The 22,370-nt window shown below is 43.6% G+C and overlaps 1 protein-coding gene across 1 annotated transcript; it reads right to left on the bottom strand.

The window, feature by feature from the left end:
- Positions 1 to 223: 223 nt before the first annotated feature.
- piwil2 (piwi-like RNA-mediated gene silencing 2) lies at positions 224 to 21,222 on the bottom strand (the record flags this gene model as incomplete). Its single annotated transcript, XM_084467747.1, has 23 exons — positions 224 to 380; positions 486 to 593; positions 803 to 1,056; positions 1,593 to 1,698; positions 1,909 to 1,997; positions 2,295 to 2,411; positions 2,757 to 2,858; positions 3,206 to 3,394; positions 3,716 to 3,829; positions 4,751 to 4,891; positions 5,308 to 5,400; positions 6,360 to 6,444; positions 7,883 to 8,071; positions 13,808 to 13,921; positions 14,013 to 14,093; positions 15,151 to 15,275; positions 15,510 to 15,627; positions 16,639 to 16,752; positions 16,960 to 17,047; positions 17,487 to 17,665; positions 18,612 to 18,711; positions 20,579 to 20,678; positions 20,764 to 21,222. 23 exons carry the CDS (start codon positions 21,220 to 21,222, stop codon positions 224 to 226), a joined length of 3,222 nt encoding a protein of 1,073 aa, XP_084323873.1.
- Between the last annotated feature and the right edge of the window lie 1,148 nt (positions 21,223 to 22,370).

The raw sequence follows: 22,370 nt of genomic DNA, 5'->3' as shown, positions 1-22,370 counted from the left end.
GGTGTCAAATACACAAGACTCAAGATTATGGAAAAAAATGAGCCAGACTTCATAAATGATAGGTTTAATTTTGTTTGTCAACCGACATTTTATTATTATAGTATTATGAAAAACTTGAACAAACTACATAAAAACTAGTGAAGAAATTAAATGAAAACCTAAAAGCAACCCTACAAGTAAAAACAAACTAAAAGGTACAACTCCTACAGTGAAGGCACAGAACTTAAAGAAAATACAAGCGGTCCGATAGTTGGAATGCTGGTTCAGCATGCAGAAACATTCCCGCAAGAAAGGCCAGTTTGTGGGCGTATTTGCATGGTGCTGGTACTCGAATGGTTCCGGGCCAGTTCCAGTACAGGTGGCACAGCTTGAATGTGAGCCTAGAATCACATAAGTTACCATGTTAGGACAAGTTGATTTGATTTGCCCGTAAGCAAAATTATGACAATCTCCAGGTCTTCTTGGCACCAACTTGTTAGCATTACCGTTGCAAGTGGTCTGGGGCGAGATTGGCAGTGTTGTAGACTGAGACGTAGTGCGTAGGGAAGCCACATCCTTGGCGGATGGAATGTGCCATCAGGAAAAAGTCCACCCTGAAGTGATACATTTTTGTGATCATGGTTAACATTGTAGGGCAGAATAATGAAAGGCCAGATGTGATGTTTTTTTATTTAAAACTCTATGGAGCCAAAAGCCAATCTCCACCTAGTGGACAATAAAGCTCTTATTCTTATTCAGTGTGGCCATTGGCTCTGTAAGTTTGTTATGACCAGTCTACCAAAGATATGAACTGGGAACCGACCATTCTCTCTGTGTCAGGGTGTGGTCCAGAATAGTTCCAGGTGGAGGGGTCACGAGGCGATCCCCAGCCATGGCGTAGAGGGTGGTGTTGATCCTCTTCTGCACCACTATGAACACCAGCTTTGGCTCATAGCTCGGGAACGTCCCGAAAGACATGAGCATCTGTGGGACCTCGTGGGCGGCCACCACATTTAGCTGGCTGTCTGACACCCCGTCCCGGTACACCACGATCTTCTCTGGCAGTTTGTGGTTCACCTTAAGGAAACAGACGTATGTATCAGAGTGGAGGGCTCCAGAATAACCTTTTACATTTTGCACTGGTACTGGCACTTACATTTTGCACCCAATATTTTTTCCCCACGCCTTTTACCGCTGCAATAATACATTTGAAGTGTACCTGTCACAGAACAGGACGTGTTTGTTGGATACATTGTGCTTTTTTAACGTTTCAATTCGAAACGTCGATGCTCCCGACAGCAAAATCACTTTCCCCAGCCAACGGACACTTTTCCCAATCACTTTTCCCAACGGACACAAGCATTTTTCTTGACGAAAAAACCATCAATAGTTCTTAGTGTCGGTTGTGATGTTGCTCGAGCTGGAGTACAGGTGCACCCGTGTTCAGTGAAGACGAATATTAGGGTCTGACGCAATCAGAGGTAGAGTCAGGGCACGTCTTCGCAGAATGCGGGAAAGAAAAATAATAATAATGCAACACATACAGAGACAGACCTGTTAAATGTCAGGCCTGTCATGTTCAGTAGTTGAGTGGACGAAACTATGTTGTTTACCTCGTGGTACTTATGCAGAGCAGCCAATAAGCACACCTGGAAGCCGTTGATGATCTCCTCATGGGGGGACTGGAAGGTTACTCTGGAGTACCACTGTGTTAGCAGGCTGGAGGGAAAACCCACAGATGTTAATTGAGCATTGTTGTCAACAATTGTCAACATTTGTAAAAATATAGATGCTTGTCTTTTTATATAGACATTGATCAAGGTACATGCCATGGTGTCAATTTATTACCAACAAAACCATTATTACGCACAATTATACAGCATTCTAGAAAATAAATAAGACCAAACATTGCTAATGGGTTTGGAGTACCTATTCATGCTTGCTACAAAACCCATGACCGATCTGTTCCGCTTGCTGGGGTCATGGTGGACATCAACTCCGATCACCATTAGGTGTTTCTGGTGAACAAACCACATCCTTATACATGGCAGGAAGTAACCAAGATTAAGGCCTCCTTGTAGTGTATAATGTATAATCTATAACCAGGAAGAACAGCCACTTCTTCATCTTAAAAAGCTCAGTTAATTGATTCCACAAGGATATTGGCATAATATTATTGATAATTATTGTTGAAGGGTCAAATTGCTTGTGCGTCAAAACCATAGGCGATTGGCCAAAAAGAATGTTATAATTTTCCCAACTAATTGTAACAGTTGTGTGAATTCCTGTGTAAATTATACAAACTATCAGCTCACCAGAGGGACGTTGACTGTCCACAGCTCCCCTCCCACTTTGCAGTTTATCTGAAGGAGGATCTTTTGTGCAATACTTCTCAGCTTCAGAGGCTGGGAAATGGTCCTAGAATTGATCACCTAATAAATGGACACATTTCAATAAGTTTGGGAAAGGCTGCTGTAGTGGCTTGAGTGTTGGACGGCCAGTCAAAGATTACTGGCTAGGTTTAATGTCTGCAGTCCACCCATAGGCATCCTTGAGCAAGGTGCCTAGCTCCTACCTTCTACCTTTGAACAACATCTAAATTATGCATCTAAATCACAAAAAAAGTGAGTTGAAGTGTCAAGTCACTTTGGATGAAATAGTCTGCCAAATGACTATTTGGCAGACTAGATCAGACAGGAACACTGGTTCCTGTCAGTTCCTCTTCACCACATACTATGAAAAATGTCAGCAGACGTGAACCATCACTTGTCACCCACCTGCGAGGGGATGGGGTTCTTGACACAGCACAGCTTCTTGATGGCACTGTAGAGGTCGTCCCGGTTGCCTGGGATGATGCACACAACCATCTGCATGTTGGGCTGCACCAAGACGGGGAAAGGGTGACAATTTAAAATATATTACCAAAATATATTATAAATATAGAGCTTAGTGACATATTTTTACTTCTGCATTTGTATTAGGTTAGAGAGCATTTTTAACCTAAAGGCAATTTATTATTTAGGAATTATTGTGTGATAGACTCCCTGTCATATTCACTATGTGGTGTCAAGACACCACATGGGCCGCATCTCATTCATTACCATGGATCATCAATCTACTAGCCCTTTGTTATTCGTTACCAGAACCTACTCTGAATCTGTAACTGCGTTTGTTATTGAACGTTTCCCATCTTGGATTTTTGGTGACAGGTGTCACAACGTCATACCTCGCTGGTGAGCTGAGAGTGGATACTCTTCACGTAGTTCTCTGTGCGGTCGTCACGCAGCTCTACCTTGATTGGTCGATCAAGGCACATTCCCATGGCGCCGGCCACCTTCTGAAAGGTGGACAGCAGCTCCTCTGCTTGCTCCGCACAGCGCCGGGTGTAGAAGATGGCCCAGACACGTAGGGGGATCTGACGGGCCAAGACATGCAACATGCAAGGAGAAGGAAAACCCTTCAATAATAATAATAATAATAATAAAGTAACCACTCTAAGGCTCAGGCCTGCAGTTTTTTTAATGTCCTGCTCATCTATTTAGCTCCAGGCTGGTAGAGAAGATGTACAATCTAGGGTCAAATAGCGGCAACCGGCAGGGGAAATAGGGAACGAGACAATAAAACCCAACTAGCAGCATAAACCTCAGTTTCAAGTGACCCGTTATTCAATCTTTCCTTATCGAGTTCAGACACAATGTTCAGGTGTAGCGGCGGTAGATACACCTCCCCGACTCACGCAGCGGATGGAAGCGTCTCTGACGACCTCCTTGGACCAGGACATATCAGCACCAGGGACAACAGATGCCGACTGCAGACAGATCGTCTCCGGTGGAAGAATTCGGCCTTGAGTCTGGAAAGGAAGACAAGCAACAGGATAGTCAGGTGCTTAGAGTGTGTGTTTGGACCCAAATCTCCACAGTCTTCCTGTAGGCATCCTTGGTCAATATGCCTGACCCCCAACTGCTCCTAACTGATCTCAATATATTTCAATGAAAAAGTCTGCAAGATTACTTAATAGTAACTATCAATAGTAGATGCAGTCACGCAGTCAATTAACATACACTAATTCATTCATTTTCACAAAACGACCAATGTTGACAGTGAGCAAAAGTAGGGGTCTGACTGAGGTGTCCAAGTGACTATTCAGGACTTGAGAGACCTAGTACTATATTGTAAATGCTCAGACACTGACCTATGGCCGAAATACTTGGGACGTGAACGGGGCACGAAGCACCTGCCGTCAGTCCATTATTAATCAACTGAAGCGGATACACCAACGATGGGAACCGCACTCACCCGCACAGCTCATTTTTATTTTTGTCTATTTTCTTCTCTGTACGCACGGCAACGCAGCCCTCAAGAGGTACAAACTGTGTAATAGAACCGTGTAAAAGAACAAGTACAATCAGTTTTAAAAACAATAATGAAAATACCACGAGGCAGAAGACCAACTACGTGGGTTTTTACACATTGAAACAAATCCAATCCATGTGTATGCATGATCCTGGACTTAAAATGATCTAGTTAATTAATTAAGTACCAGTAAATAAACCCTCCTCTTCCAAACCCTGCATGACGAACTGCATTATCACACGGGAAAACTCAATATGCACACAGTGAACACAACCATCTTTGTGGGCAAAGCAGGCACCCACATGCTGCGGCTATGCGACGGAGACTGTAGCAGGTGAAAAACCCAGCGGCTATGTGACGTATGCCGCCTGTGTCCAATGCCCGTCAGCCGTTAGAAAGACGGAGCAGCTGAGCTTACAGTGATAATCTCGCTGTTGACTTCCAGTCCCCAATTTTTCAGTTCTTTTATCGTCTCGGGGGTGTTCTTTATTTTGTATAGGAGCTGGTTGATGGAGCTGGTGTGCTGCTCACTGCTGACGTTGATGTGCATCGTCAAGTCCTGCAAGAGACAGCAAGTCATTCTTAACCAGCCCAAGACAGCAGCCCCCTACTACTAGATAGTCATCTAACCCAATGTTTAACTGAAGAGATGAGTTATTCTCTACCTCCAGATGTTGAGAAGCTTGCTCATGCAGCGCAACAGTTGAAGTTATGCCAGGCTATCAAAGCATGCTTTGATAGTTGTAACATAAATGTACATTAAATGCATTACACATTGTGTATACACGTCCAGTATCCACTTATTAATTATTGCCATTTTCAACAATCATTTATTCATTGATTCTATACATAAAATCAATAAGGCACATTCAACAGTGGATGCAGAGGTTTACGGATTAGTATTATCGTCAAAACCGTCAACACTACCCTATGGAGCCACAATAGCCGTGCACAGCAGGCCACTGTGGTTTTTACCTTCATGGCACGGAAGTCCTTCCTCATCTTGTCAGGGATCCCCGTCATGAAGGAGAGCTCGGGTACCAGGAGAATCTCCCCAGTGATCATTTGCTGCAGAACGTAAACAGTAAGATTTCAGTGCTGATAGATATTAAGTAGAAATACCCAGACATTTGGTGCCTGAGAATTATAAATATTGTGCTGTGGTGCTTGGGGTGGGGAGTGTGGGGTGGGGAGTGTGTGGTGGGGGGGTGGGGAGTGTGTGGCTGATGGCTGGTTTATCCTGTGTGCCTTGATTACAGTTGCTCAGGAGGTAGATTGGGCAGTCTGGCAACTGGAAGATTGCTGGTTTGAAACCCCGGCTAGTCTTAGCCAGGTGTTAAGGTCTTCCTGAACAGGACCTTAACCACAGCTGCTCCTGACGAGCTGGCTGTTGCCTTGCATGGTAGACCCATGTGTCAAGGTGTGAATGAGCGGGTTTGATGCACAAATTGTAAAGCGCTTTAAGTGGCCATAGGTCAGAAAAGCGCTGTATAATGCAGTCCATTTACCATTTGTCAATGCACCACAGGTGTGCAGCCTCACCCAGCCCCAGTGTCTTATCAGCTTGACTCCGGCCAGGTAAGGCTGCTTAAACCAGCCATCAACCACACACGTGACACAGAGTACGTCTGTTCATCTTGCTTGCTGCTCACAAAGTAAGCTTAAGAAATCGAATGTGGAAATATGTATCCAAAAACATAATTCATATAAAATGACAGAACTCTTTATACACATAGCCCTTAACATTTCCCACAGAGTTCAAGTTCAAAAACTGTAATTAGGTATATTATGTTTGATTTGAAAACTCATTCATAATATAATAGTTTGAGGCTTGTCATTATGTCATCAGTGACAGCATTTGTCATATCCTTCAAACAGAAAGAAATGTAAAACAGTGGGTTCTAGCCACAAGAGGGCACACTGTCGCAAGAATTGAGCCTCAAAACAAACAAACAAAACCATGTTCCACTGTTGAAGGACTAGGATGTGTTTTCTTGTGAATGTTGACGGTAATGGGTTCAGTTCACCTTCCCTCCTGGGTTGGACCTCTCCTTGGGTCGATGGACCAGCAGCGGTTGGTCCAGCTCCTTGATGGTGATCCCATAGTTTTTGCTGCTCGGCCATAGTCACACATAGTACATGTGCAGTCAAGTATTAAAACAGCTGTGGTTGTACTTTTAGGGCCAGGTATTCTTCTTGCTATTGAAGCAAAACAAGAGGCTCAATTGCCTCTTGAGCCTCTTGTTCAAGAGGCAATTGAACAAGATATGAGTAGTGCTGCCGAGATTAGTCGACTTAGTCAAACATGAAAATTAGTCAATGGCAATTTCTTTAGTCGACGAGACGTTTTACTATTCTCCCTCTCAAACGGCACTGTAATTCACCTCCACACAAATATGTGCGCGCCCTGCTGGTTAATCCGCTATCCTCTTTCTTCCCCCTCCTTAACTGCTTTGATATGAAAAATGGCTGAGGCAGGTGAGTCCTCCGAATCAAGTCCAAGAATTAGACCAAAAGCTTCCAAAGTATGGGAGTATTTCAGGCCAACTGGTAAAAGAGTGTGTCACGGCTTTCAAACATAAAGCCTATAGACGCCTCGGGATGGACTTGTCAACTCACTGCGGGATAACTTAGTTGTGTGTGTGTGTGTGTGTGTGTGTGTGTGTGTGTGTGTGTGTGTGTGTGTGTGTGTGTGTGTGTGTGTGTGTGTGTGTGTGTGTGTGTGTGTGTGTGTGTGTGTGTGTGTGTGTGTTTTCAAAGTAACAAACTCAAAGCCGATGCATGCATCCAAAACTATTTGTTCAAAACCAAGTAAACAAAAATCTAAAACTGCGTCGCTTATTCGCTTCAAATGCACCTGCGTTAATTACTTAATATGACTTTGGCAGTAATGTTTTAAACCCTGCCATGTACGCAAGTGTAAACAAGAGCAGCATAGCTGGGTACCTGCCTGCTTTCAGCGCATAATTTTTCATTTGGTTATTTAAGGCCTATTTAAGTTATTTATATTGTTTACATTTGTAATTTTTGATTTGGTAACATTTAAGTTATTTGTATTGTTTATGGCTCGGGTGACATTTTATGTTTTTGCCCATCAGTTGAGTTCATAATAAAATGGACAATGAAATTACACTTGATTTCTTTGAGCTAGGGCTGCTCGATTATGGAAAAAGAATCATAGTAACGATTATTTTGGTCAATATTGAATTCACGATTATTCAAACGATTATTTTGGAGTTTGAAAACATGATGCAATTTATTCAGCATTTCCAAAAAAACACTTTGTAACTGAGACTCCCCCTTAAAAAAATACACAAACTGTTCAAATAGAAAATAATGTACAAATATGTATCCATTATGTATCCAAACATTTGTCCAGCTATTTCTATAAAACATTTAATGAATAAAATAAATATACTTTAAACTATAAAATAGTTTAAACTCGATTATATTAGTTTGGAGATTGTTTGACCCAAAAGTTGAAATCACAATGAAAATTTGATTAATTGCACAGCCGTAATATGAGACATGAAAAGGCGGTTGGCGGTACCTGTAGTAGTCTACGAAGGTGGTGTTGGAGCCATCAGCGAGTGTGAAGGTGTCCTTAGGAGCCTTATTCCACTCGATGTCATCGATGCGGTACGTGCGGTTGTTGTAGCGCGTAATAACGATGCTACCGACCAGCTCCTTGGCAAACTCATCCTGGAAGTTCTCTGTGCTCTGCTGATAGATCATTTTCCTGAAGGACAAACCGAGGTCATGACACGTTTAGTTTTAACTCAATTAGGCAGGGAATTTAGACTCGGGGCACCTCAGTTAATCCAAAGTTGAACCTTCATTATATGCAACCGCTTATTGTACTTCTTATAGCTCTTCTGTTGTCTTGTCCTTTATTGTGGTGCTGCAACAAAGCATTTCCCCATGGGGATAATAAGAGCTACATATCCATCCATCTTCTACCACCATTTTCTTCATGTAGCAGCAAATCCCAATATTCAGTGAATTATCGGGCACTGTTCTCCTCAAGCACTCAAAAGGTCACAGAGTGATCTGAAAGGTAAAGGCAGATGGCTCTCTGCCCATTGCAAGCCTAGCCCAGGATGACTTAGAGAAGTTTCGTAATGTATATTACATATCTCTACTAAAGAATTCATAGGACAAGCGGATTTAAAACATTTATATTTCTAGTGCTTGTGATTCATCTGTGATTCATTCATGAAATACAAAACTTGGTATTGACATGCTCCGTGTAAAAACTTGCAAGAACATGTCACATATCTTGGTTGGCTGATAAATTGGCCCATGGGTGACTTTTTTTGCACGTCAACTAGATAAACTAAATCAGCCACAATGCACTCTGCTCTTAGCGACAAGGTTTCGACCAAGGTTAGGGACCGGCGTTTTAAACCATACGATTAGGTAAAATATATTTGAATATGATTTGCATTCATAATCAATGTTATTGTTTCGGTCGGCACCAAAGTGTTTCTGGAAGACCATCCGACACCTCAGAAGGGGGAAACGGGGAAACATCCAAGCTGTGTACAGTAAGGGTGGGACTGTTGATCTCAACTGAGGAGGTAGTCGAACGTTGGAAGGAACACTTTGAGGAACTCCTGAATCCGACTAACACGCCCTCTATAGCTGCTTTCACATATGGACGTACAACCGTCCTTTTTTCCGTCTATTCTACCGACGTGCCGTATATGTGAATGACATTTCCTGACGTTGGACCTCCTGAAAAAATACTACCCCTGAGGTAGTATTCTCTCCGGCCGAAATGCTAATTACCTTATATATGAATGAGCAGTAAGATGTCGGCATCTCACACCAGTTCAGTGGGCGTGTTGATGACGCCTCGGTCTACGTTTGCATGTCATTGAGTGGCACCCGCACCCTAATCGATAATCAGCCTATTGCCTTTTGTTCGCTGAATGGTTTAAAAAATATTTTTATTATTATGCAGGGATGCAAACAGACCTATGGTCAAAAGAGAGATTTTCGAAGCCCGCGCCCCCGCAGCAAATATCAAATAATGACATTTCCACCAACCTCTGCCATCCCCGGCCCACCCTATACACAGACAAAGTGCAAACTGAAATTCTTAAAATGAAAATCCACAAAACGTTAATTTTGTTTAACTAGTCTTCAACACACACACACACACACACACACACACACACACACACACACACACACACACACACACACACACACACACACACACACACACACACACACACACACACACACACACACACACACACACACACACACACACACACACACACACACACCTCTCCATTGGCAATCCGATTGCACATTGGAATCGGGAGTACTACACTTTCCCTGATCTTTTCGGCTGCTGAGGCCTGATTCTGGCTGGTAGCTGGTAAAGGATTGTCCTTACAGAGGAGCTGGGCCACACTTTGGGTAGATACGATGGAGGCCACTCTGTGTGTATTGTGCTCTGGCAGTGTTCCAACAGGGCATGCAGCCCTCTGGAACCATAATTTATCTCTTTAACGCAGAGAGTGCATTTAGCACATCCAGTTTTTTTTCCATTTTTAAAAAAAAGTCTGATAGTTCGAAATTGCGTTGACTGCCTTGACCTCAATTGCAGTTTCAACTTTTAGCCAAGGCCACTTCCAACTGGTTTTACATCCTTTATCCACTTGTTGCACAGTAAGTGCCGCACTCTCATCAAATTCTCTCATTCTGCAAATGAAGAGTTGAATATTTTAGCCATACTGTAGCATAACGCGACCAGACGTCTGAAACCGGGACGTCTGATCACCCTAGACTTTCTGTATCATAACGGAGAGCAAAGTAGTTCACTCAGCCCCCTTTCCTCAATGTGCCCTGCGCCACCTTCAGCAATTTATTTGACTCAATTAAAATGTATTAAATGATTTTAGTATCCTTAAAAAAAGCAGTGCCGCCTGTTGATAAGATAAGCCCACTCCAGTGTTTCCCACACATAGGCCAATATTGAACAACGAGCGCCACAAATTGATTCCGCTTTTCTTATTTATTTTTACTTGAACGCGATTTTTAAATGTAACTCCGCCAGCCCGTAATCGTGCCCCCGTAATGCTGACAGTCCGACATGTTCCCATTTCGACAGTCCTGTGCGCGTATGCAAATTAGCCATGTGTGCCAAACAGAAGAAGGGCCCTATCTTGCGCCCGGCGCAATTGACTTTCTACACCGACGCATGTGTCATTGCTAGTTTGCACCCGGCGCAAAGCTGATTTTCCCCCGCAGCAACCAGGCACCACTACACTTGCATGTTAAATATTATGATGTCAAAGATTATTCATACGTGTGAAACTGTATAGAAATAGCGTGTGGATTGTGGAATTTTTTTTCCCCTGCATGAATGAACATGAATGAAGTATAGTAGGCTATGCCATCCGTTAAAATAATAATAATAACAATAATACATTCGAGCAAAGTATATTCCAGGCTTCCAAAACAAAATCTAGTTTTAGGGTAAATGATTGGTTGTTATTGGTTATTATTGGTTCCAAGTTATTTGGGAAAGAACAGCTGATACAGCGGTAAGTTGTACTTTTAAATCAATGCATCTGCAAACACCGTACAGCAAACACATATGTTCTTGACCCAGACATCGTGTACAAGCACATTACTTTTAGGATTGATGAGTATTTGATCGTGGGAAAAAACATAGTTTTACCGCGAGTGAGTATTTAATAGAATGAATGAATGTGGGTGATGCTTGGTGCGCGTGTGTGTGCGCGCCCATCTGTCTAAACACACGCAAATTAAACACGTAAGCATATGAGAAGGAAATCGAGTCAGTCGACCTGCGATAAGCAGCTGATTCTGAACGGACTCGTCTTCGAGATGGACGTGTTCTAACGCATTTTTAATCAATGAAATGTTAACACAACAGTATATATCTGACCATTTAATTTTCGAAATTTTAGGTGAAGCCGAGCTTCCCTTGCAGTAGAGAAGTCGCCACTACGAAAGAATGCAATGTATCCAACTAGCGGGATCTAAACAAACTAAGCTCCAGCGAATTACTACAATGCAGAAGTAGTGGAGAATGGCGAAACACAGCAACTCTAGCCTACTCTCAACCAAAATAAAAATAATCGCCGCCCGGTGCAGCAGTGTGAACTGCCCCGTTTTTAGAACGTCTCAGCCCGTCTCGTCGCAAGGAGTCGCGAGTTGCAAGCAGTTGCGTCGAGAAAGAAAATGATCCGCATTTTCTATTATCGATAATAAACCCCCCCCCCCCCCTCCGTGATTGGTAGATCATCTACCAAATAAGTAAATGCATAGATACAGTCTATGAGAAAACAGTAATCAGAACGCTGCGCACGCGAAGCCAGTTGTTTCGGCAGGGCGCGCGCACCAGTATCTCACGCTGCAAGGATTTTCACTTAATCTGACCCTGGAGTTTGGCGCCGCGTCTGAGGGTCTGATTATAATTTCATCAACAGTAATTCTGTATTGTATCTACCGTTGATGCAATACAGAATTACTGTTGATGAAATTATAATCAGACCCTCAAACCCTCCCAGACCCCCCCCCCCCCCCCCCCCCCCCCGCCCAAAAAAAAAAAAAAAAACTCATTGGATCTACACGATTCACACAAGTCACCCAAACAGCCGTGAAAAAAGTGGCAGCCGCCGAAAAGCGCGCTGTTTGCATCCCTGATTATGTTACACCTTTCCTGCTGTCGGCTCCCAGACCGTAGTCGAGGAGCACAGGAGCGACGTTCCGTCCAGGGTCGATGTTCTCGGGAGTAACGGCAGTGGGTCTGCTTAAAGGTTTGAATATGGTCGGAATGATGCGGCCACCGATTCTTGACAGGCTGTGTACTTTATTCTTAGTTTCTCTAACTTTACAGTACACGTTTGCAGACACAACCGAACTCGTTCATTACTTCACTAAACTGACACACGCTACCGCTCGCTCTCCTCGCTCGTCCACTCACACACACTGCCATTCTCGCGCACACACATGCGCTACTCTCGTAACAATTATTATTGACAACAGTTAGCTGAACATTACAGGGTCCCGCCCTTCCACTCCCTGTTTTCTCAGTTAAACACAGAAATCAACTACATTTGTCCCAGTGTTTGTTAGATTTGAAATGAAGCCAAAAAAGACGCTCTCTTCCTCCGGTAACGCAGTCGTTCGCGACGGTCTTCTTGTTCATCGTTTCTTCTATTTGTCTAACTCATGCTCCAATCTTTCATCGATCGATGCGGATGTTGTGGATGCAACGGAATATATGCATCGCTGCAGCAACATTTAACATGAACGTGATGAGTTCTGCCCGTTTTGCCTGCGCGCTGTCTGCGGTCAAACCAAAACAAAACTGATCCCGCCTCTTGCGAACCTCGACCCTACGTCATATGCCGCCCCTTGCAAGCCCGCCCCCCTTAAGCAGCCGGAGATTCTACTGATGACTGAGCGACAACGATCTCTGCATATCGGGCATCAAGTGTGAATAAGTGTGAAAGACCCTCACGGTCGAACCTCCTGCTCTACAAATGCAGAGAAAAGACGGGAGGAACTCGGATTAGAGCCACTGCTCCTCTGCTTAGAAAGGAGTCAGTTGAGGTGGTTCGGGCATCTGGTACGGATGCCCACTGGACGCCTCCCAAGGGAGGCGTTCCAGGCACGACAAGTGGGGAGGAGACCCCGGGGAAGACCCAGAACTAGGTGGAGAGATTATATCTCAACACTGGCCTGGGAACGCCTCGGGATGCCCCCTGTTAGAGCTGGTCAATGTGGCCCGGGAAAGGGAAGTCTGGGGCCCCCTGCTTGAGCTGCTGCACCCGCGACCCGACCCCGGATAAGCGGATGAGGATCAATGTTATAACACAATATAGCCTATCTCTCACAGATAAAAAACATCGGTCTGCATCTGTCCCTCCAGCCACCAAAAATAATGGATTAAGAAGTGCTTTTCTCCTTATGAAAGTAACAACAATGATTGTCCGACCAATGAGAATTTGGTCGAGCAAGAGCACATTGACCAACTGACCAGAAGGTGTCAGCCCTAATACATTCCAGATTTGTTGCATACTAAACACAAGGAAAGATAACACGACATCTGTATTTCTAGACATTGGGGTGTGGTAGTGTTGCATTGACTTGGGATTCTGACATCTACACGTGCTGGTACTCAGTTACTACATGCGCCGTTATTTAGCGTTAATAAATTTATGTACGGTGACTCATTGTTACTACATGTTTGGTTACCCATTGTTACTCCATGTTTGGTTACCCATTGTTACTACATGTTTGGTTACCCATTGTTACTCCATGTTTGGTTACCCATTGTTACTCCATGTTTGGTTACCCATTGTTACTCCATGTTTGGTTACCCATTGTTACTCCATGTTTGGTTACCCATTGTTACTCCATGTTTGGTTACCCATTGTTACTACATGTGCCGTGTACAGGATGTTTTGTAGAGTGACCTCACATGGCATGCAGCACAGAGTCGTTCCTCAGCACTTTGTGGGTCACGTCCACTGACAGAAACAGACCGCCGTCCGTTCTCTTGATGCTGGTTGTGTAGCCAGGCCACACCTGCAGTCTGCAGGCACACACACACACACACATTATAGACAATGGCTCTGGGCTGTCTCCTGGGCCAATAGAGAGCAATGCCAGATCTGGCAACTTACCGATGTTTTCCCAGAATGATGGCACTTTGTGGGTCGAAATGATTGCGGCCAACGAGCTTCAGCCCCACCATTTTCATGATCCTTCGGTTGGAGACAAGTGGGCAGAAAAGAAGACGTGAATGTTGTGTTCGTCAGGATGTCTTCGTCAGGATGGGAGGCATATGACATGCAGACAATAATTTCCTCCTTAAGTGCTTGGCTTATTTAATTTAGAGAAAAATTATTATTAAAAGGCCCTGTCCACGCTGGTTTAAAATGATGCTACAGAGGGAGTGCACTTTGTGGCAGTTTAAGACAATGTTTATAACAAGTTGATCCCCGTTTGACCTTTAGCGCACCTTCCGGGCTCCTAGAATTTCACACAAAAGAGTGATCCCTGGAGATGGGAATCAATTGATGAGTTTATACACTACAAGCGAACGACAATGCAAGCGTTCTAAAACCTCAGAACACTCAATCATTCACACAGAGCCAAACATGTCAAATTAACAACTGAACTGGCTGTGGTTAGGTCCCATCTTCCATCCCAGATAATGAGCAACTGCCAAGTAATTTTCTATTTTTAAGAATTATGAGTAGATATCGAACATGATTCCAAAAATATTTTAAAATGTCATCTTGTCTGGGAACTGCCCACTATAACAATATGCAGTCTACCATGACAGCACATCTTGGCTATAACCCAAGCTTTTAATCATCCTTACCCATGAGAAACGGACAGCATTTATATTACTTTTTATATCCCCTCTGTGACCACTTAAAAGTATTGAATCCTTCACATGGCAACCATTCACACATTAACCCATTCAGTCGCACGTTGATCACCATGCATACACACATTTAACATCCTGTCCTCAAAGATGACCGGGTACTTCCTGAATCCAAAAACTTTTGCTCACCGCTACACGGTTGCCAGAAGACCTGCTCTCTCTTGAGCTACTGGTGCTCTTTCTGCCTGAACTTACATTTATGATAAAACTGACAAATTCTTATTTTCTTTCTTCCTTTTAAATCAAGTCAGATATGCTAATCAAAGGTTTGGGACATGATAAGGACCATATTGCATCTCAATCTCCTGCAGCTATATTTGACTGCTCCTATATTTGTTCGCATCAGCCGAGCCACACTGCTTAGGTACCTCCTCAGCACCACGTTGTAGAAGACAATGCAGAGATCCGAGTTGGGGGGCAGGATCTTGGTCAGCTGGACCTTGATCTCTATTTCCTGGTTGTCGGTCCGTCGTTCGCTCTTCAGCAAGACCACCTACGTACCGACCAGAGAAGTCCATCGTCAGGCAGTGACTCATGTTGTTAGTCAACGAGTCTCTTTGAATCATTCATCAAGTAACATTCCCTATTAGGTCCATGAATGATGTTTTGGACGATTAGATCACAAAATGTTTTATTTTCTTTGCCTTTTCAATCAAAGCAAGAACATTTAAGGTAGCTCATGATGGACTGTTGCTATTTATGGCTTCTTTCCTTGGTAGTCACTCACATCCTTCAACTTGATCGGTAGGAAGAGGATCGAGCCATCAAAAGCCACAACTTCTCCGGTGGTAGGGCGGTGAGCCTTCATCATGGCAAACCGCATCGCCATTGACTCAATGTTTGGCCTGAGAAATAGGACAGAAATACAGACTAGCAGATAACGAAAAAGGAGACGGCACCAACTTTTTCCTGCAAAGTAAGTTTTTTATAAAGCAGAATTTAGACTTTAAGACTGCTGAGATTGTATTTGGGGACCGTTCTGGATGGATGGTGAAAAAAGTGAGTCGAGAGCTCTGGTACACGCATGCCATTTCATGTTGTGTTATATTGTTAAAGGTCTCATTCCCCGAGAAACTGTTTAGTACTTAAAGGTGAATTAGTATTCATGGCCTCGCCGCCTTGGCTTGCGACGGCCCATGGGAAGACAGCATTGAGTTTGTTCCTGTGCTATTTGTGGCTATAACAATTCAACATCGCATCTCTTGGCCAAGAAACAAGAGTTGAGGAAGAAATGGTTGGATCGGACATTACCACTATTTCAACATTTACGCGGCCCAGGCACGGCGATTGAATACAGAAAGAAGCGCCGCCTCTGAGCTGAGCTCCGAGTGCAGTTCCCTGGTGGCCGGTCCCCGCGGTGCACTCCCACGTGCACCAGAAAGAAGAGAAAGAGGGGCACCGTGGTGCCCCGAGGCGGCTCTTCTTTCTGTATTCAATCAACCAGAACCCCACAAAAAGAGCGCTCTCTCTCTCTCTGATGGACGGTGCGGTTAGCCAATCAGAGGAGAGTCATTTGTCATGAATCAGAGCCAAAATCAGGTCGTTCATCCCCGCCCACCTCCTCCACCACCACACTAGGACAGTGTGAAACAGGAGCACCAGAGCATTTTTTTCGAACCCTTTTTTTCAGTTATCACACTACAACCATTCTGCTCACACACACATCCACAATGTGCACAAGTACATCAGAACCATGCACACGCGCATTAGCACTGTGTACATGCACATCTGCATCGTGCAAAACCACATCAACAGTGTACCTCAAACCCACCTCGGCACGGCTGCTGGAATTTTTTATTTTGAAGAAACACTGAATTGTATTCCTTATACTTCCATCAGCTATATCATATACTCACGCAAATGTAACATGGTATTGGTACACAGCCTCGTTCTTGAGGCCAATGGAGACATGGTTTGACGCTATAGTTAGGGGGCGTCCTTTGGTACCCGCCTTGTTCAGCGCCTCTTTGCTGGGGAGAAGAGTAACAGCACTAAATCAAAGATAAGACCTGGCAAGATAAGACCTATTCCAACACAAAGAACATTCAGATAAAACAAACATTAGTACCAAGAGATTGGTACCACCAGAAACACATTTCTAAACCAAATTAAAAAGGCAATATAGTGTTTATACTTCTATCCACATATAACACCCTTGAAAGTTAAGTTCTTAGTACCTTGTTGTGTCCATGGTGAGAGGCACTTTGGTTGGAGTGCCAATAGGGTGACCTGGAGATTGTTGAGGAGATGGAGCCTGTATAGTTTCTATGTCTATGGGTTAAAAGAAGAAACTATTTTGTATCAGGTTGAAAAACCTACATAAAATGCATAATGATAACTAATGGTAACCAACCTTATTACCATAAATGATACAATATCCGTTTTTGTGATCAATATCACACATTAAAGAATGCATAAATGTACCAACTAAGGGATGTAAAGGTATACAAAGAACCAAATGAACATATTTTATTTTAGAAACACAATAATGAATAATAAAAAGGTCCTACATGTGTTATCAGCATGAAAGGATGTATAACGATGTGAATTGAATAATTTACATAAATTGTATGCATAACAATGGAAAATATCAAAACATCTAACGCCTCCACCAATTTTTAGAGGGCTGTGTGACAAACAACTCTGAGTTACAAAGGCTTCGGTTGCGTCATGTGACGGTGAAACGATCATTTCTGTTCCCTACCTGCCGTGGGGCTGGGAGGGGGTGTCGGCAGACTAAATGTGGTGGAGGCAGCAGGACTCAGGGGGCCCTGAGGACGAGAGGGAGCAACAGAGGATCCTCTCCCCATGCCCAGGTGAGGCATCGTAGCCCGTCCAATGCCCATCATCCTCGTATTGGTTGGCAGGCCACGGCCAAGGAAACTGAAATAGGTCATGACATTCGAGTTGCATGGATATTCCCATATAACCTTTTTTTCCCCCCCATGTAACCTTTTTTTTCTCCAGTCATGCACTGATTGGGCTGTCTACCATGCAAGGGAACAGCCAGCTTATCGGGAGCAGTTAGGGTTGCATGTCTAGCTTAGGGACAACTCGACACTATGAGGAGCCAGGGACCTAGCCTGCACCCTTCCGTTTGCCAGACAACCCGCTCTCCCTCCACCCCCCTATCCCCAAAGACCTTTGGTCATATTTTCAAAAAGAACTCTCAGTCTATAAAACAAATGCGTGAAACTTTTGTGCGACACTTGACACAAGCCGGCAGTAAAACATGAGGTGTGTAAATAGGGAGCTCAGTGTGTGCTCAAGCACTACACAGCCGATAAGTAGGAGCAATAGGTTCCTGCGTTGTGTGCTTATCACACTTTGCAGTATGATCGGCCCTGTAAACTTGGTATTAACATCCCAACCTTTTCTAACAAAGCTCAAATGTAGTAATGTTAATTAATTAAATCCCATTAAACACAAGTTTAAAAACTTCTTATGTTCTACAACCCAAATATTCATTTTATTAGTCATCACAGGGGATGGCATTAAAACCTTTAAATAACTTGTATACCATTACTTCACTACCACCATCACCACAAACAGAAGAATGTGTGGTCTGGACTCCTATGCCTCCAAGGCTGTGTTACTATTTTCTTCTGTGTGGGCGTGTTGTCGAAATTAAACTTCAATACTACATATTTGTATCAACCAAAATGAAAATAAATAAACTAACCAACCAACAGCTCAAATACGCAACATATGCTGAATATGCAACCTTTTCGCCTGCCAAAAGGTCAAATCAGAACGAATTTGGCTGGTGGCAGGTATAAAGTATGGGCCCTGTGTGTACATTTATACCATCACCAGCCGGGGGTTCTACCTGCTGACAGGGCCCGTGTTGTCCTGTGGTTTCTCATCTGTCCCTGGCCTGCCTGATGGCAGCTTCATTTCGGCGGTTGCGTCTCCAGCCGCCATCCGTCCTATGAGAAATATGGTTTCATAATGACACAGATTATGGTTTATCTTCAAGCCTATAGTCTGTCACTCAGTCTAAGTTTCAACATTTCTCGGTTCAATCTTTGTTGTATTTATGTAACGTAGACTCACGGTATTCCAGACATCATGGTAATTTTGACCCATGATCAAAAATTCTATATATACGTAAATTAGGGCTGGGCGATATTTTCAAGCAGAATGTCGATATAAGATAAACATCAATATTTGTTGACGCAATAGTTGCTGTTGCCGCGCTCCAACACGTCATTCTACATCGGGGGCACCTCTGTGCTTTCATTTCCAGCCTGCCTGCGTCGCTATGCTCGTTAACCTGCCTTGCTGAGTGCAAACTGAATCCTACATTTGGGTTTGGCCAGGGTAGCTAAACATATATGTTTAGCTATATGTATGGCAAATGCGTTTGACGGACATCTTTGGCGCTGAAGGGGATTTTAAAAAGTGACGCGAGTGGAAGAGCAGGGCCGGGGCAGAGTGTGTGTGAGCCAGAGGCAAAGTGGGACGGAGAGAGATAAGCAGAGCAGAGTCCTGCATGGGTCATATTTTGCAAACCCGCACCCGCCCGTACCAGCAACACTTAAAACCACATCCGACCCATGTTCCAACAGCAGCTCAAATTACATTCCGCACCCGACAAGACCCGCTATAAATTGATACCGACGGCCGACACGCACCCGAAGGAAAATAAGACACATTAGACGGAACGCCAGGGAATTACACTATCTGGTGTTTGACGTGGTGCTTTAGATTGCTGTGCAAAAAAACCACATCATCCACTGTGGACGGTTTTAGTTGACTCCTTCGCTCCTGAATATCGTACCGGAGAAATCTCACTCGCTTGCTGCGCTGGATGCACTGAGCAGGGATGGTGAGGATAAATCTGGCAATCTGAGCAATGTTGGAAAATGACCGTCCTCTCCCCGCCATGTTAACACAAAAAAAAGAGTCATCTTTAGGTGTTTTGTAATCAATGTAAGCAGCAACTTCGCAGATTAACTATATCGATGTTGACGATAGCGTCTCGTTCCATATCTCATTTGAAAAAAATATCAATATATTTCAAAAATCAATATACCGCCCAGCCCTAATGTAAATACCTCAGTGTCATGGACAATATATATTATATAATCTGTGTTTTCCTTAATCCCTCCTCTTGACCCGACCCCTCCCTTCTTTCAAGAGTCGTTTGAGAAATCAACAAGTTTCCAATAATAACCTACGAACTAGGGCTGTGCAATTAATCAAATTTGTATCTAGATTGTGATTTAATTACGAATATAATAGAGTTGAAACAAATTTTTTTTTTTTAATTATACTAGTATATTTATTTTATTCATTAAAAGAAATGCTGAATAAATGTATCATGTTTTCAAACTTAAAAATAATCATTTGAATAATCGTGATGTCAATAATAACCAAAATAATCATGATTTTGATTTTCTCCATAATCGAGGAGCCTTACTACGAACGTTGAATGGCGGGAGAGGGTTTTATGACCATGCTTTGTGGTGGGGAGGATCATGTCATGCGGCTGCAGAGTAACTTGTTGCCGGTTTTAAGACATGATCGCCCGCAAGCAAGATTAGAGAAACATTTTTTAAAAAGGTCTCATAGAATACTTAAGTTACTTTTTGCAAATCATACTACTTTTTGAAGAGTCTACTCATGACAGCAAACTTTGAACCCATGCTTCCAAAGCCAATAAGTATTGGCCTCCACTTACAACTCCAACTTTAGAATGACAAATGTACTTTTTTTATTTTAGATAGGGTAAGTCAATACTAAATTGCCCAAACTTGGAATGACTACAACATTACAGTTTATAATACCGACCCACTGGTGGTTGTCCTCTTGCCCGTAATGCTTTGGAGGGTTCCAGGCCAATCCCCCGAAACATGGACACCAGAGAGGAGCCATGACTGGGCAGGTCAAACTGGGAAGACACAGGAATGGAATGTTAACCAGTGAAAGGCATGCATCCCGGTACATTTTTCCTTAATAACAACTTCAGTACTGACCGTTCTGGCTGTCACTTCTGCTTGGGCCACATTCTCAGGCTTCTTCTCCGTTCTAGCAAGCACCACAGGTTCAGACGGTTGTCCGTGCCCAGGTTGTTGCTGCAAGCCTGGCAAACCGGGCGGTTCTGCTGCGGTTCCTACCTTAGGTTCAGCTACAGGGAACCGTATGCCTCTCGCCAGGCTGAACACTACTCGGTCCTGAGCTGTGGGCAGTCCTCTAGCAAATCCAGCCAAGGGCACACTGGCGGGGAACATCGCTGTTCCTCGGCCAAACTGCATAGGCGATGCACCACCAGGAGTAATGAAACCTCTTCCTACACCAATACCCCCTGCGGAGAACGTTTGACCTCTACCCCGACCTGCGGCCTGCTCTTCGGGCTTCAGCCCGCGTCCCAGCGGCGGCCAGGGCATGCTCTTCTCCCCAGGGTAGCCGGGCGTAGGCGGCTTGGTAGGGTCCATTCTTTAGTCAATTTGATGTGGAGTTTATGTCCGCTGTCTGTGTGGGAGGAAAACAAACTAGTTCGAAACAGAAGGCTTGTATGTTTGCATTTTATTTGATGACCGACACGTTTTACCCAGCTAAAAGCTAACAAGCTTACACCAGACATGATAAGGTAGCGCTAACGACGCCAGTTTCCGGAAGGTCAATTAGACCAGTGCGGATCACTCGGTGAGCTTCTCTAGATATTGAGCGTGTTTTTCCATGGCTCTAAAGTAATTAAACATATAAAGATAAAGGTTATTTATTTGTTTGGGTTGTAGCTTCCCGGTTTAACAACGAATTGGAACACGTGGCATGATGACCCAATGCACCAGCCTTAGCAGGCTCACTCGACTTTATCAACTTGTGACTTAACTCACCTTCTTATGTGTCTTTCGGCTTGGAGGAAAATTAGTATAGCTGTACACTATACATCGTATTAAAATATTACACTTGCTCGATGGTGGCGACACTAGTGTTCTGTTAAGAAACACTCAGCCACAGTTACCTTGCTTCTCAACTATTGGGTATTTTTTTAAATTAGGAAGGAAGGTAGGCCTATTGGTTTTATCACCTGTCAATCTAATATGAGCGAAGCGTCGCGAAGAGTCGCCTTTACTACAACATCACCCCCTAGTGGCTCAAGTATTTCCTGCAATTACTTTAAAACGTCAGCAGATGAGCAGATATGAACAATCTGCCATAACATATCCGTTGAGGTTGAGAGAAATACAAGATTGCACAATGACAGCAGCACGTCTTGCTTTGCTTTGCTTTACCATGCAAATAAATGTGATTTGAGAGATACAGTATAGACAAATGACAGACAGACAGGTGGATAGATAGCTAGAGGGATAGGTAGATAGATGGATAGAGAGTTGGATAGATCAATAGAGAGAGAGGAATATTAAAAGATAGTTTGATTGATAGCTGGCTATAGAGTAATAGATAGCTTGACAGATAGACAAATCACACATCATCACTTTGTCAAACACAATGATGATATGAGAGGCTGGTAGCTCATCTTAGTGTCCTATAATGTGGTTGACCAGAAAACGCAAAAACCCAAACCAAAGTTTATGGGTCTATTTCATACCACCAAAGTTGCCATCATCAAAAGTCTGAT

This window comes from Micromesistius poutassou (genome assembly GCF_964030765.1).
Source record: "Micromesistius poutassou genome assembly, chromosome: 5".
NCBI classification, from domain to species: domain Eukaryota; kingdom Metazoa; phylum Chordata; class Actinopteri; order Gadiformes; family Gadidae; genus Micromesistius; species Micromesistius poutassou.
The sequence above is the reverse complement of the archived record's forward strand: the minus strand, read 5'-3'. Positions and strand labels throughout refer to the sequence as shown.